This window comes from Olea europaea, unplaced genomic scaffold, assembly GCF_002742605.1.
Source record: "Olea europaea var. sylvestris unplaced genomic scaffold, O_europaea_v1 scaffold3239, whole genome shotgun sequence".
NCBI lineage: Eukaryota > Viridiplantae > Streptophyta > Magnoliopsida > Lamiales > Oleaceae > Olea > Olea europaea.
The window spans coordinates 1-15,432 of record NW_019251262.1 but is presented as its reverse complement, the minus strand read 5'-3'; the positions used below and the strand labels follow the sequence as shown (position 1 = coordinate 15,432).

The window sequence follows — 15,432 nt, the reverse complement described above, 5'->3', positions numbered from 1 at the left end:
ACTTCACATAATACAACAATTATAAGTGCAGAACAAATCCCTAAGGTTTTGTTTGTGTTCATCAGGATGTGCATTTTATGCATACTCACTTCCAGTTAGCGAGTGCGCAATTGGTTGTCATATCCAAAAGGGAGAGAATAGCAGGATGTACTAAAAAATAGGGTCAATAATTCCACTTAAATTTAAAACTTTAAGTAATAATCTTGATATGTCTTTACCAGTTTGAGGTGAAAACCATAATTTCAACCAAACTAAAATAACAGAATAAAGATTGATTGACTGATAGCTTCACATTAATATCAAGCACAAATAAATTTAATTCAAATATCAAGACTTTTAAGTTTGGAGGTCTCAATTCTTGGACATCTGCACACCTCTTTTCAGTATTCTACATTTTTTTTTTATTTCACATTTGAATTTATTGACCAATTGATATATTTTGAAAGAACTATGCATTGCAATGACAGAATATAGTTTGTATTTAAAACAATAAAAGGTAGTACCACATCTCCTCGGCCAATTAGATTAACTTCTCTTTTTTTTTTTTTTTTTTTTTTTTTTTTTGTGTGGATAACTCACACTACAACATGGAGTCGACAAGGTAAGCACCAGTTCAATGATCCGTTGACCCAAAAAATTATCATCAACTGAAAGTGCTCTCATGGCAATTGTCGAGCACTGTGCAGCTAATTTAGGTCACACGATTGATCATCTCAAGTAATAAAACAGAGAAAATCTGCTCATTTTCAACTATGATCACAGGAAATTGGGGTGATGGAATTGAAAGCAAAAAGCCCACTTAACCTTATTGTGAGTGAGCCACGAATCAAGACAACTCGACTAATTCCTAATTAAAGATCTGTAGATACAGAACAATCGTCAACCATTGGACTTATCCTCAATGCTGGATGACTCCTTCAAAATATGGATTAAATTGTTATTAACTCCAATTCTAAGTCCCCAATCTTCCTTGTATCAGAAAACTTTCCATGACATAATTTCCTCAGCTAGCCCCAATCTTCCTTGCCATCAAAACAATAATACGGTGCAACACAGAAACAAAACTGCAAGAGCTGAAACAACCTGACAATTACGGGCTATTCTTGCATTATCCTCCCGGTGCCAACGTTCAACAATCCAAATGACTCAAACAAAAAGTGAACAACCATACCTTCAAGAACCAGTCCTAATTCTATCAACAGGTTCCCAACAATAATTCAACCCCATAAAAGGAAGATTTTAAATTAGAGAAACATGTTCATAAATATTAAAGAGTCTTGACGTTCAAACTTAAAATGGTGAATTGCTTGTTTGAGCCAATACCACATCGAGTCTTGATCTCCATTAAGAGGAGTAAATATATATTGATTATAGATAATTACCCTTAACAATACGCAAAAAGTAAAAGCAAAGCAACAACAAGAAACTTACTTTTAGACCCAACTTTGGTAAGTTTACCATCAACAACAAGGGCATCAGAATCATTAGTCCCTGTGGAGAGCCCACGAGCAGAGAAGAAAGAAAGTAGAGACTTCCACGTAACAGAAGAAGCTATAAGATCAACCCCTCTGCTTATAAAGTGACCGTTAAGCTTGATTGTTGCAGGGTCGAGCCCGAAAGCTCGAGCAATAGAACCTAGGTCCAGTTTCTGCTCATCCCTTGCAATTACATGGATTATCTTTGATAAAGATGGGCAGAAGAGCTTTATTGTTCTCTTTCTTTCCACTCCAACTTCACTCATCTTTGTTTTGTAATGCAAATAAACAAACCCAAAACCCAGTTTCACTCTTTCTGGGGAAAACTTTGATGGATCAATTAATGCTGAAAGTACTGCGACGATTGTTGTGTTGTTTTGTAGGGACGAGACTATCCTTCTTTTCAAACTAAACGTAATTTCTGGAAGTGTCTTCAAAATAATGGCGGTTAGGTCTGGATCGGCCCAACCTAACATATTTCACAGTCCGGTCTTTAGATTTGAAAAGATACGGTTTGGGCCGAACTGGACCCGAACTTTGATCTGGTAGTATATCCACATTCCATACCCGCATTACATTTTCGTTTCTTTCAGAAAACACAAATAAATTCGACATTTCTGCAAATTAATTTTAAAAATCCAAAACCCACTTTTTGGCCCTCTCCGTTTCCTCAATATCTCTCTACAGTTCCTTGCATTTTGTAGACAAATATTACGTACACAACAATTGGGGTAAGGGTTAGGGTTTGGGTTTGGGTTTGGGTTTGGTGGTGCGAATTTTAGTGATTATTAATTTATTACGCGATGTATGCTGATCGAGTGGAGGCGGAGGCCCAGTCTAGTAGGTCGATTAAGGAGAGGCTTAATGGAAGTTCAGCCGCTGATTCTGGTAGACGGAGACCTGTCTCCGGCAAGAGGTCATCCCTTTTTATTTATCAACATGCTCGTTTATGTCTCTGAACTAATAAATTAACTTTTGTCTCGTATTGTTTTATTATTTGAATTGATTTGTTTATAAATTTTTGAGGAATGGCTTAGCTTTTTCTTCCGTCATAAGATTAGTTGAGAGAAATTTATTTTGTATTGATGAAGTTTTGTTTAGTTCTATAGTTATCTACCTGTGAAATAGCCGGAAAGTTCTATTTTGGGATGTTTACAGATACTAATGGGAAGAAGAAACAGTATTGCCATTAAATATTTGTGCACTCCCAAGGCCTGGTAAAAATGTAGGATTGAAATACATAGTTTCTAATAGTCAGAACTTAGAATCGAAAAAAGAACTCTAATAATCATTTTTTGTGCACTTCATAGGACATCGACTCCTGATAATAATTTGACGTGTATACAATTCAGTGCACTCACTATGGAAAGGGAGTGCTGAATTAATTAAGTTAAAAATCTGTTCAACTAGCTGATAAACCAGAGAACCTTCTCTTGGGAGTGGTATTTAAAAGATCTGGGAGCCTCCTTTTTTTTTTTTTGGGGATAAAAAAACTCTTTTATTTAGCGAACTTAATTCTTGTGCAGGCGAAGAGAAGATGATGATAAATGGGAACATGATCTTTTTGAGGAGAATGAACCTCAAGTTTCAAGTATACAATGTTTATGTTGTTTTATCTTGCAAGAAATATTTCGTTGCTCTGTTTACTTATGTTATGTGCCTTTTATATTAAATTAATAGCCTGTTTAGACCGCAGAATTGGTGCGAAAGATCTTCGTTTGAAGCTTCAAAGAAAGAGCATTGAGCAAGCTTCCCAAACAAGGGGCTCGGTTTCAGGAGGTATGAGGGATCTGCGTGAGAAACTCTCGGGTTCATTATATTCTCGTCCAGGGGAAACTAAGCCTTCACAGCCAAGGTCGAAGCCAGCTCTTGAAGTCAGTAAACCTACTAGGAAAAGTGTTGTAGCTGAAGCCACGGTGCCAGACAGCAGAAGAGTTACTGGCCCAGTTTCTGATAAAAAGAATCAGCTGAAGGCAGGATTGATACGATGTCTTCTCATATCATAAATTTTATGATTTTCCCCCTCTCTTTTGATGTTTTTATTTATTTATTTATTTATTTATTTATTTTGGGGGGGGGGGGGGTGCTTGCATACTGGATTGCACCTGAGCAACTCTGTCATTTGAAGTTATTTATTCACTACTAAAGGTAATGTCTTCAATGCAGGCAGAATCAGTGGATAGTTTTCTGGAGTCCCTTGGTCTTGAGAAATATTCAATTACTTTCCAGGCTGAAGAGGTATGCAAATCCATTGTTTCAGTTTATGTATATTTGGGAAACTAAAGTCATTAAAGTTACTTATTTATACACTTTTGCTGTTTTTCACAGGTTGACATGATAACCCTAGTACATATGGGTGATGAAGACCTTAAAGCTTTGGGAATACCAATGGTGAGCGTTTAGACACTCCAATTATATTAATTTGTCTTTATTAACACTTGGCGTCACGACTAAGTTTGTTGCTTTTGTTTAGAATGATTTATTCCTTTTAATTGCGCAATGTTTGTTTTGCTTCTTCTCATTCATTTTCTTAGATGAAATATGCATTTGGCAATTTTACTTTTACCTCTATTTCCGAGCGTATCACTGCTAAGGTCTTGATGGCTAATGCGAAAAGATTGGTCACTCTTCAGCTATTTCCAAAAATTAATCTCTCCCTTCGCTTTCTTGTAGAAAAATCTTTTTGATTGTTCGCCCACTGTCTTATTATATTTATACCATCCTTTCATTTTCTTCTGTTCTGATAAAGCTATGTTCTGCTGCTGACCATCTTCATTTGCTGAAAACTGAGTGGGAAGAGGTCGAATTTTGGACTAGGAAAATCAGGTGAAGGGAGATTTGATACCCTGGTTGGGTGGTTTCATTGGAAAGTGAACTGTCAAAGAAATTCTTTGGAAGGTTTTTGAGTCAAAGGGATCTTATATGAACTAGAATCATTAAGTCTCCATTTGGCAAACTTATAATGGTTTATAAAGGGGAAGAGTAGTGGGTTCCATGAAATGTGCGGATAATAAGGATAGGTAATTATGAATGTGGTTGAAATTAATGTTTGAGTTTCATTTATAAATTCGTATCCAAGTGGAGGCTAAATGAACAAGATATAAACTGGCTTGAGCTTCGTTGTCTAGTTAAGTAATGACCTTAGTTTGAGCCTTGAGGGTGTACGACTCTACACAATCATTGTTTATGAATAGTTTGGATTTAATGGATCTCCTAGGGAGTCTGTTATCTTCTCTTTTCACTTTGGGATTTATTGTCATGCTTGCCCGTTGTTGCACTTGTACATTTTTTGGCTGAGCTGCATAACAATTTAATTAACACTTGCATTCCTAGCAGCTATAGTCTATTTTCCCAATAATAATTTAAGTAAGAATGTGTGAAGGATTCTCGTAAATCTAAGTATGTAACCATGTTCGTTATACATGTGATTTCTTTTCAAGTAATAGTTGACTTACTTCTCTGTTTATCTTGAGTTATGGATGAGTATTTGGTTCAAAATGATCTTAAATGTGCTTAAGAAAATTAGTGAGGAGCACACATTTGATATTATGTCATTATTTTAGTTATTTTTTTCTTTTTAATTGTTAATCTCCCTTTTTAACTAAAATAAGTAACTCTGTTATTAATTATAAAATAACAACTGAACCAACATACGAACCATTGATATTGACGAAGTCAATTTTCTACAACCAAATTTTGCATGTTAAACATGGATTTGCAATCAATCTATATAGCTAGAAAATATTAATGAAACCAGAATAATACTAGTAATCCTAATAAGAATAATAACATAGCAATGATAATAAGCCTGGCGAGGATTCCTAGTAATCTTAATCTTTGGTGTTCCTTGCCAATTGAAATATCTGATGCTAGCCAGAGTAAGAATGACTGAACTTGGAATTATGTTCAAAACGGGCAAGATAGTTGAGAGCTTTTTATTGAATAGCACTCTTCTTCAACGAGCAAGTGACCTATATTTATGGAGCTACTTTTGCATGACGTGCGTGTTTCTCATTACATAAGCAAAAATAGTATAATATTTCAGAGCTGATCTAGACAGTGTTTACTGACCTCTATGGCATACTTATATGGCATCAGTTGGTTTTATGTCAAGAAGTCATTTCCATTTCCATGCATTGCTAAGTTTATTGTAAACTATTAATCTAATCTCATGGGTTGCTTCTATGGTTTCAGGGTCCAAGAAAGAAGATACTTCTAGCACTGGAGTCGAAAGTCTGATGTCTGAGTGGGATAAGGTTTTTTGGTGTACTTGGTTCTCATTGATCATCTGTCTCTCTGATTACCAGTCCATCTTTAAATGCAACGAGTCTGGTATCTGGGGCAATTTTCAGTTTATTGTCAATATCAAGTGGCCAGAATGATCAATGTATTTGCGACATAGAAGATTAACTCATTGGAGAATGTTAGGATATTAGTGAATTTGTTGCTTTATTTTGTTAGATTGGTTTCTTGGTCATTCGACATCTGTGTTCCATTTGGATCTATAAACTTGGAGTTGTGCCTTTTCCATTTCTTTCTGAGCTCGACTGAAAAAAATAAATAAATAATAATAATAATAATAATAATAATAATAATAATAATAATAATAATAATAATAATAATGATAATATTTAATAATAATAAAAACCACTGAACTTGACTCTCGTAAAGGTCAAACGTGTGTCAAATTCATTTCTTTAAGTAGTCTTGTTTGGGAATGAGTTTTACTGAATGAGATTCTTGCATCAATTATGCTACACATCCAGATTCAAAAATAGGTGGGACGCATATTGACTCGTGATTGGATAGTTTGAAAAATTAAAACAAAAAACATCAATCATCTGTTGCCAAATTAGTCTCTCTCTCCTCTGATTTTAAGCTTGATTAAGTGGTTTTATTCTTCTTGGATTTAAATGAAGTTTAAGCTTTAGATTCATGAGGAAGGTGACGACCCTCTTTTTCATTACGTATTTCATGGTACTCTTTTTAGTGTGATATTTTAGTTATTAATGTGCACATCAAATTTATAAACGGAATTTCAATCATAGCATAGTGAAACTTTTGAAACTCAATTTTGTAAACGAAAGTTCACGGTGCGGTTCAAGTTTGTATCTCGACCGGATAAATAAGCTTTGATCTGTTTGCGGGATCATATTCATAGGAAAGAGGAGGCTGTGTTAAGGGCATGTTTGTTCACAAATAGAAGCTTGCTTTACGGTGTCAGTCTGAATTCTTTATAAGCACAAGTAACCAATTCATCTGGATTCGGTCATGGATAAAAAACGAGGACTCGGTTGGCAGAATTTTTGAAAAATCAAAAGTTTCTTTTGAACATATTTGTATAATTTTTTGAAATTAATTTATTTGATTCGAAAAGTTTTAGAGAAGCACCTAATATAACTTTTTCCAGCCGTCTTGCAATTTTTATTTGAGTTTTGCATTTTGAAACCTGAAAATTAAATTGATCCATACTACTTGTGGATTTTCCCATTTTATTTTGACTCGTGTAATGCGCAATCGAAGCATGCTTAATCTAACTTGGGAAAGCCGTGCTGTGCCCGGCTTGACTATTGAGGGAAAAAAACGAGAGAGAAAAAAAATGCCAAAAAGATTCTCTATATGTCACTCCAGCAAAAGTCGAAAGTTCTTCAAACAAAATCTATCCATTCTGAGAAATAAAAGAAAATCGTCAGAGAACTTTTTCGTCAACATAACTAAATCGCCTCGTCAGTTGAAAAAACCAAAACAGATATCCTAAAGTCGGGTTCGAGAAACAAAATGATGACAGCAATTTTCGATAAACTGTAATAATATTAATCGATCCTGCTAAATCCTGCTGTTCAAATCCCTTCTGCGTTAACGCTGAAACATCAAGACATTGTGTTGGCTGATCGTGATCATTGATCATTATAGTCGCCCATTACCAAAACAATTTTCAAAATTTCTGACAGTTTGATTCCTTCAAGTATCTCAACTCCGAAAACCATGAGCTTGGTTCTGAAGATTCTGGTTATCTTCTAATAAACGATCATACTCGAGAAGCAGATCTGCAGCTTGTTTCTGGAGAGCAACGACATGAGCTTCAGCAGTTCCCACCTTCTTGTCTTTTTCTGCAGACTCCGCCTTTAGCTTATTCAAATTCTCCATCAAACTAGAAATTTCTTTCTGTAATCGTTTTACTTCTTCAGCAGCTCTCTCTTCCTTTTCCTTCAGTTGTAACTTTTCTTTCTCAAGCCTCTCGACTTCTTGTTTCGAGTCTCCAGAATCACTTCTAAATTTGTTCAATTTCCACATATAATGGTGCATTCGATCAATTAAGAACGCAAGGAAGAGAGAGAACCCTACAAGATCAAGTTCAAACGGTTCAGGAAGTCGGCCCAACCCCACAAAAAAGTAAAGATTTAGGTCGTTGGACTAGCTGATGATGCAATAATAACAATGAGTAGACAATAACTGGTTTGACTAGCAAATGATGCAATAGCAATGAACAGAGAGTAATTTATAATAAATGATAAGAAATCACACACTTTTAACATTCCGTATACACAAGGACATAGCAGAAATGAGCACAGAGATATGCGGTTGGGACGTTTTTTTGTGTAAACCTATTAATTTTTTGAGCCAAAAAATCACTCCGAAACAGGCGGTAAAAATTTGATAAAAACCAATGGTCAGGCCATATCGGGTAAAAATGTAGAATTGAAAAGTTTCTAGTCGAACTAAACAAGATCGGTAGTTTACAACAGCAATTGTCTTCTGCTCTTCTTCTAGGCTCATTTCATACACAGCCTAACATTGATTAATGCTAATGTGAACTGCATCATCCTAAGGTGCATTTGGTTTTTACTCTGTACATACGAGTGGAAAGACAGGCTCCTAAAGTACATCGGAGAAATGCCCATAAACAGTTATCATAACTTCTTGAAAGGAACAACGATTGCCTCGTCATGGCTCATTCTTTTCATGTTTTTATTGATGTAACTGCACGAAAATTTGCTGTTCGGTAATGTTGTTGAAAGGCTACCTTCTGTTGCCTGGAACCCTTCAAAACATTACGATCAAATTTAAATATACATATAGGCTAGTGAAGACCACTGCCTCGGAAGAGAAGGGAGGAGGAAGTGTTCGACGGAGAAAAGTGAGCAAGAAAAATCTAAAAAGTATGTACGCAGCTTAACTGTTACCTGAAATAGTTACATTCAATCTCGATCTCTTTATAAGATTAGCATCATCTATACCCAATTTTCTCTTCACACCCATGGCATTAGTTTGATTTATCGCATGTACTGATCCTAAAAAGACATGAAACAATGTTAGATGGACCATAGCCTGCCTTGCATCAAACTGAATGGAAAGCAAAAGCAAACTCATGCGGGCCTTTCATCAAAGCACGATACTCTTATTAAAATCATGCCATTTATGCATTCAAAAAAATAATAATAATGGACGGGTTAGCTTGACCCAAAAATCAAATAAAAAGAGACAGGTCAATGATTGGAATTCAGCATTGCTCAACCCCAAAAAATTAAAAATAAATAAAACAAACCTGAATTCGTCCCCCTGAACCGTTTGTTACCGAGCCAGGTGTTACATTCAAGCTCTTGCTTTTTCTTGATTCCATCATAGCAGCATTCCTCAGCATTAGCCGTCCTTGTATTTCCAGAATCTGTTGGGTCATGTACTCCTGAGGAACCAAATCCATATGAGAAGGAAAGCACAGAAACCAAAGTAGAACCCACACTAAACACTAGCATAAAACTAAAATATGCAGCATTTATGAGTGAAGTTTCTATTTCCAGTGACAAACTCAGCTTCCTAACTGAACTGCAAAATGTGAAAGAGTCCAACAGATTCAAAATTCACAATGAGGCATCATATGGAACAATTTTCTGAATTCAAAATCTGACGTTAATGAGCATTCTGTTTGTCCATAATATCCTGATAAATGCGCCTTTTTTCTATTTTATTGATACGTGATGCTAGAAAAGGTTTCCATTTAGTCGTCGTCGCAGTATCTAAACAGGTGCAGCCACTGTCATTTAGCTTCAATTATTACATACCGACTCGGTCATTATTTTATCGCAAGTTTTGTACTCGTCTGGGCAGCCATTTTCTAGTGTCCTACATCTAAAAATGTATGTTTTTTGCGAGAAAAAGAACCAAGTAATTTCAGAGCATGCAGAAAGTTAAATTTGTATTCTGTTAATTTATCCTTTTTTCATATCAACAACTAGAAAATCTAAAAAGGATCTTTGGCGGAGCACTTCACATAATACAACAATTATAAGTGCAGAACAAATCCCTAAGGTTTTGTTTGTGTTCATCAGGATGTGCATTTTATGCATTCTCACTTCCAGTTAGCGAGTGCGCAATTGGTTGTCATATCCAAAAGGGAGAGAATAGCAGGATGTACTAAAAAATAGGGTCAATAATTCCACTTAAATTTAAAACTTTAAGTAATAATCTTGATATATCTTTACCAGTTTAAGGTGAAAACCATAATTTCAACCAAACTAAAATAACAGAATAAAGATTGATTGACTGATAGCTTCACATTAATATCAAGCACAAATAAATTTAATTCAAATATCAAGACTTTTAAGTTTGGAGGTCTCAATTCTTGGACATTTGCACACCTCTTTTCAGTATTCTACATTTTTTTTTTATTTCACATTTGAATTTATTGACCAATTGATATATTTTGAAAGAACTACGCATTGCAATGACAGAATATAGTTTGTATTTAAAACAATAAAAGGTAGTGCCACATCTCCTCGGCCAATTAGATTAACTTCTTTTTTTTTTTTTTTTTGGTGGATAACTCACACTACAACATGGAGTCGACAAGGTAAGCACCAGCAGTTCAATGATCTGTTGACCAAAAAAATCCTCATCAACTGAAAGTGCTCTCATGGCAATTGTCGAGCACTGTGCAGCTAATTTAGGTCACACCATTGATCATCTCAAGTAATAGAACAGAGAAAATCTGCTCATTTTCAACTATGATCACAGGAAATTGGGGCGATGGAATTGAAAGCAAAAAGCCCACTTAACCTTATTGTGAGTGAGCAACGAATCAAGACAACTCGACTAATTCCTAATTAAAGATCTGTAGATACAGAACAATCGTCAACCATTGGACTTATCCTCAATGCTGGATGACTCCTTCAAAATATGGATTAAATTGTTATTAACTCCAATTCTAAGTCGCCATTCTTCCTTGTATCAGGAAACTTTCCATGACATAATTTCCTCAGCTAGCCCCAATCTTCCATGCCATCAAAACAATAATACGGTGCAACACAGAAACAAAACTGCAAGAGCTGAAACAACCTGACAATTACGGGCTATTCTTGCATTATCCTCCCGGTGCCAACGTTCAACAATCCAAATGACTCAAACAAAAAGTGAACAACCATACCTTCAAGAACCAGTCCTAATTCTATCAACAGGTTCCCAACTATAATTCAACCCCATAAAAGGAAGATTTTAAATTAGAGAAACATGTTCATAAATATTAAAGAGTCTTGACGTTCAAACTTAAAATGGTGAATTGCTTGTTTGAGCCAATACCAAATCGAGTCTTGATCTCCATTGAGAGGAGTAAATATATATTAATTATAGATAATTACCCTTAACAATACGCAAAAAGTAAAAGCAAAGCAACAACAAGAAACTTACTTTTAGACCCAATTTTGGTAAGTTTACCATCAACAACAAGGGCATCAGAATCATTAGTCCCTGTGGAGAGCCCACGAGCAGAGAAGAAAGAAAGTAGAGACTTCCACGTAACGGAAGAAGCTATAAGATCAACCCCTCTGCTTATAAAGTGACCGTTAAGCTTGATTGTTGCAGGGTCGAGCCCGAAAGCTCGAGCAATAGAACCTAGGTCCAGTTTCTGCTCATCACTTGCAATCACATGGATTATCTTTGATAAAGATGGGCAGAAGAGCTTTACTGTTCTCTTTCTTTCCACTCCAACTTCACTCATCTTTGTTTTGTAATGCAAATAAACAAACCCAAAACCCAGTTTCACTCTTTCTGGGGAAAACTTTGATGGATCAATTAATGCTGTAAGTACTGCGACGATTGTTGTGTTGTTTTGTAGGGACGAGACTATCCTTTTTTTCAAACTTGACGTAATTTCTGGAAGTGTCTTCAAAATACTAGCGGTTAGGTCTGGATCGGCCCAACCTAACATATTTCACAGTCCGGTCTTTAGATTTGAAAAGATACGGTTTGGGCCGAACTGGACCCGAACTTTGATCTGGTAGTATATCCACATTCCATACCCGCATTACATTTTTGTTTCTTTCAGAAAACACAAATAAATTCGACATTTCTGCAAATTAATTTTAAAAATCCAAAACCCACTTTTTGGCCCTCTCCGTTTCCCAATATCTCTCTACAGTTCCTTGCATTTTGTAGACAAATATTACGTACACAACAATTGGGGTAAGGGTTAGGGTTTGGGTTTGGTGGTGCGAATTTTAGTGATTATTAATTTATTACGCGATGTATGCTGATCGAGTGGAGGCGGAGGCCCAGTCTAGTAGGTCGATTAAGGAGAGGCTTAACGGAAATTCAGCCGCTGATTCTGGTAGACGGAGACCTGTCTCCGGCAAGAGGTCATCCCTTTTTATTTATCAACATGCTCGTTTATGTCTCTGAACTAATAAATTAACTTTTGTCTCGTATTGTTTTATTATTTGAATTGATTTGTTTATAAATTTTTGAGGAATGGCTTTGCTTTTTCTTCCGTCATAAGATTAGTTGAGAGAAATTTATTTTGTATTGATGAAGTTTTGTTTAGTTCTATAGTTACCTACCTGGGAAATAGCCGGAAAGTTCTATTTTGGGATGTTTACAGATACTAATGGGAAGAAGAAACAGTATTGCCATTAAATATTTGTGCACTCCCAAGGCCTGGTAAAAATGTAAGATTGAAATACATAGTTTCTAATATTCAGAACTTAGAATCGAAAAAAGAACTCTAATAATCATTTTATGTGCACTTCATAGGACATCGACTCCTGATAATAATTTGAGGTGTATACAATTCAGTGCACTCACTATGGAAAGGGAGTGCTGAATTAATTAAGTTAAAAATCTGTTCAACTAGCTGATAAACCAGAGAACCTTCTCTTGGGAGTGGTATTTAAAAGATCTGGGAGCCTCCTTTTTTATTTTTTTGGGATAAAAAAACTCTTTTATTTAGCGAACTTAATTCTTGTGCAGGCGAAGAGAAGATGATGATAAATGGGAACATGATCTTTTTGAGGAGAATGAACCTCAAGTTTCAAGTATACAATGTTTATGTTGTTTTATCTTGCAAGAAATATTTCGTTGCTCTGTTTACTTATGTTATGTGCCTTTTATATTAAATTAATAGCCTGTTTAGACCGCAGAATTGGTGCGAAAGATCTTCGTTTAAAGCTTCAAAGAAAGAGCATTGAGCAAGCTTCCCAAACAAGGGGCTCAGTTTCAGGAGGTATGAGGGATCTGCGTGAGAAACTCTCGGGTTCATTATATTCTCGTCCAGGGGAAGCTAAGCCTTCACAGCCAAGGTCGAAGCCAGCTCTTGAAGTCAGTAAACCTACTAGGAAAAGTGTTGTAGCTGAAGCCACAGTGCCAGACAGCAGAAGAGTTACTGGCCCAGTTTCTGATAAAAAGAATCAGCTGAAGGCAGGATTGATACCATGTCTTCTCATATCATATATTTTATGATTTTCCCCCTCTCTTTTGATGTTTTTATTTTTTTATTTTTTTTTATTTTTTTTTTTTTTTGTGGGTGGGGGGGGGGGGGGGGGTGCTTGCATACTGGATTGCACCTGAGCAACTATGTCATTTGAAGTTATTTATTCACTACTAAAGGTAATGTCTTCAATGCAGGCAGAATCAGTGGATAATTTTCTGGAGTCCCTTGGTCTTGAGAAATATTCAATTACTTTCCAGGCTGAAGAGGTATGCAAATCCATTGTTTCAGTTTATGTATATTTGGGAAACTAAAGTCATTAAAGTTACTTATTTATACACTTTTGCTGTTTCTCACAGGTTGACATGATAACCCTAGTACATATGGTTGATGAAGACCTTAAAGCTTTGGGAATACCAATGGTGAGCGTTTAGACACTCCAATTATATTAATTTGTCTTTATTAACACTTGGCGTCACGACTAAGTTTGTTGCTTTTGTTTAGAATGATTTATTCCTTTTAATTGCGCAATGTTTGTTTTGCTTCTTCTCATTCATTTTCTTAGATGAAATATGCATTTGGCAATTTTACTTTTACCTCTATTTCCGAGCGTATCACTGCTAAGGTCTTGATGGCTAATGCTAAAAAATTGGTCACTCTTCAGCTATTTCCAAAAATTAATCTCTCCCTTCGCTTTCTTGTAAAAAATTCTTTTTGATTGTTCTCCCCGTCTTATTATATTTATACCATCCTTTCATTTTCTTCTGTTCTGATAAAGCTATGTTCTGCTGCTGACCATCTTCATTTGCTGAAAACTGAGTGGGAAGAGGTCGAATTTTGGACTAGGAAAATCGGGTGAAGGGAGATTTGATACCCTGGTTGGGTGGTTTCATTGGAAAGTGAACTGTCAAAGAAATTCTTTGGAAGGTTTTTGAGTCAAAGGGATCTTATATGAACTAGAATCATTAAGTCTCCATTTGGCAAACTTATAATGGTTTATAAAGGGGAAGAGTAGTGGGTTCCATGAAATGTGCGGATAATAAGGATAGGTAATTATGAATGTGGTTGAAATTAATGTTTGAGTTTCATTTATAAATTCGTATCCAAGTGGAGGCTAAATGAACAAGATATAAACTGGCTTGAGCTTCGTTGTCTAGTTAAGCAATGACCTTAGTTTGAGCCTTGAGGGTGTACGACTCTACACAATCATTGTTTATGAATAGTTTGGATTTAATGGATCTCCTAGGGAGTCTGTTATCTTCTCTTTTCACTTTGGGATTTATTGTCATGCTTGCCCGTTGTTGCACTTGTACATTTTTTGGCTGAGCTGCATAACAATTTAATTAACACTTGCATTCCTAGCAGCTATAGTCTATTTTCCCAATAATAATTTAAGTAAGAATGTGTGAAGGATTCTCGTAAATCTAAGTATGTAACCATGTTCGTTATACATGTGATTTCTTTTCAAGTAATAGTTGACTTACTTCTCTGTTTATCTTGAGTTATGGATGAGTATTTGGTTCAAAATGATCTTAAATGTGCTTAAGAAAATTAGTGAGGAGACACATTTGATATTATGTCATTATTTTAGTTATTTTTTTCTTTTTAATTGTTAATCTCCCTTTTTAACTAAAATAAGTAACTATGTTATTAATTATAAAATAACAACTGAACCAACATACGAACCATTGATATTGACGAAGTCAATTTTCTACAAACAAATTTTGCATGTTAAACATGGCTTTGCAATCAATCTATATAGCTAGAAAATATTAATGAAACCAGAATAATACTAGTAATCCTAATAAGAATAATAACATAGCAATGATAATAAGCCCGGCGAGGATTCCTAGTAATCTTAATCTCGGGTGTTCCTTGCCAATTGAAATATCTGATGCTAACCGGAGTAAGAATGACTGAACTTAGAATTATGTTCGAAATAGGCAAGATAGTTGAGAGAGTTTTATTGAATATGCTATTTTTCTCTTCTTCAACGAGCAAGTGACCTATATTTATGGAGCTACTTTTGCATGACGTACGTGCTTCTCATTACATAAGCAAAAATAGTATAATATTTCAGAGCTGATCTGGACAGTGTTTACTGACCTCTATGGCATACTTATATGGCATCAGTTGGTTTTATGTCAAGAAGTCACTTCCATTTCCATGCATTGCTAAATTTATTGTAAACTATTAATCTAATCTCATGGGTTGCTTCTATGGTTTCAGGGTCCAAGAAAGAAGATACTTCTAGCACTGGAG

At 35.5% G+C, this 15,432-nt stretch overlaps 5 protein-coding genes across 10 annotated transcripts in view; 2 read left to right on the top strand and 3 right to left on the bottom strand.

Moving 5' to 3' along the window:
* The window catches only part of LOC111385643, a 12,194-nt gene extending 503 nt beyond the window's left edge, over positions 1-11,691 (bottom strand). Inside the window, exons 1-4 of one of the 3 annotated variants that reach the window (XM_023010055.1) lie at positions 11,157-11,691; positions 9,022-9,159; positions 8,660-8,767; positions 8,393-8,517 (exon numbers count right to left, since the gene is read on the bottom strand). In XM_023010055.1, the coding sequence (XP_022865823.1) occupies positions 8,393-8,517; positions 8,660-8,767; positions 9,022-9,159; positions 11,157-11,676 (891 nt within the window). In that variant the 5' untranslated portion in view covers positions 11,677-11,691. Of the gene's footprint in view, positions 1-8,154; positions 8,518-8,659; positions 8,768-9,021; positions 9,160-11,156 lie in introns of those variants that run through there. The other 2 variants (XM_023010054.1, XM_023010056.1) reach the window with 2 other exon arrangements.
* On the bottom strand, positions 1,370-1,966 carry LOC111385645. The gene has a single exon (XM_023010062.1). It carries the CDS (start codon positions 1,949-1,951, stop codon positions 1,385-1,387), a length of 567 nt encoding a protein of 188 aa, XP_022865830.1. The 5' UTR covers positions 1,952-1,966; the 3' UTR covers positions 1,370-1,384.
* Positions 2,129-5,984, top strand: LOC111385644 (ankyrin repeat and SAM domain-containing protein 4B-like). 4 transcript variants are annotated; one of them, XM_023010057.1, is made up of 6 exons: positions 2,130-2,391; positions 3,002-3,066; positions 3,156-3,448; positions 3,642-3,713; positions 3,804-3,866; positions 5,670-5,984. In XM_023010057.1, the coding sequence occupies exons 1-6, from the start codon at positions 2,279-2,281 to the stop codon at positions 5,712-5,714; spliced, it is 651 nt and encodes a 216-aa protein (XP_022865825.1). In that variant the 5' UTR covers positions 2,130-2,278; the 3' UTR covers positions 5,715-5,984. The 4 variants fall into 4 exon arrangements, with proteins under 4 accessions (XP_022865829.1, XP_022865825.1, XP_022865827.1 ...); XM_023010059.1 differs by having other exon boundaries at positions 2,135-2,391; positions 3,165-3,448; XM_023010061.1 differs by lacking the exon at positions 3,002-3,066 and having other exon boundaries at positions 2,129-2,391; positions 3,172-3,448.
* LOC111385646 (B-cell receptor-associated protein 31-like) lies at positions 7,076-8,077 on the bottom strand. The gene has a single exon (XM_023010063.1). It carries the CDS (start codon positions 7,779-7,781, stop codon positions 7,446-7,448), a length of 336 nt encoding a protein of 111 aa, XP_022865831.1. The 5' UTR covers positions 7,782-8,077; the 3' UTR covers positions 7,076-7,445.
* A 120-nt stretch (positions 11,692-11,811) lies between the features above and the next one.
* LOC111385641 (ankyrin repeat and SAM domain-containing protein 4B-like) lies at positions 11,812-15,429 on the top strand (the record flags this gene model as incomplete). The annotated part of the gene is made up of 6 exons (XM_023010052.1): positions 11,812-12,103; positions 12,714-12,778; positions 12,868-13,160; positions 13,368-13,439; positions 13,530-13,592; positions 15,400-15,429. Coding segments are annotated over exons 1-6 (636 nt in total), but the record flags the coding sequence as incomplete, so codon positions are not given.
* Between the last annotated feature and the right edge of the window lie 3 nt (positions 15,430-15,432).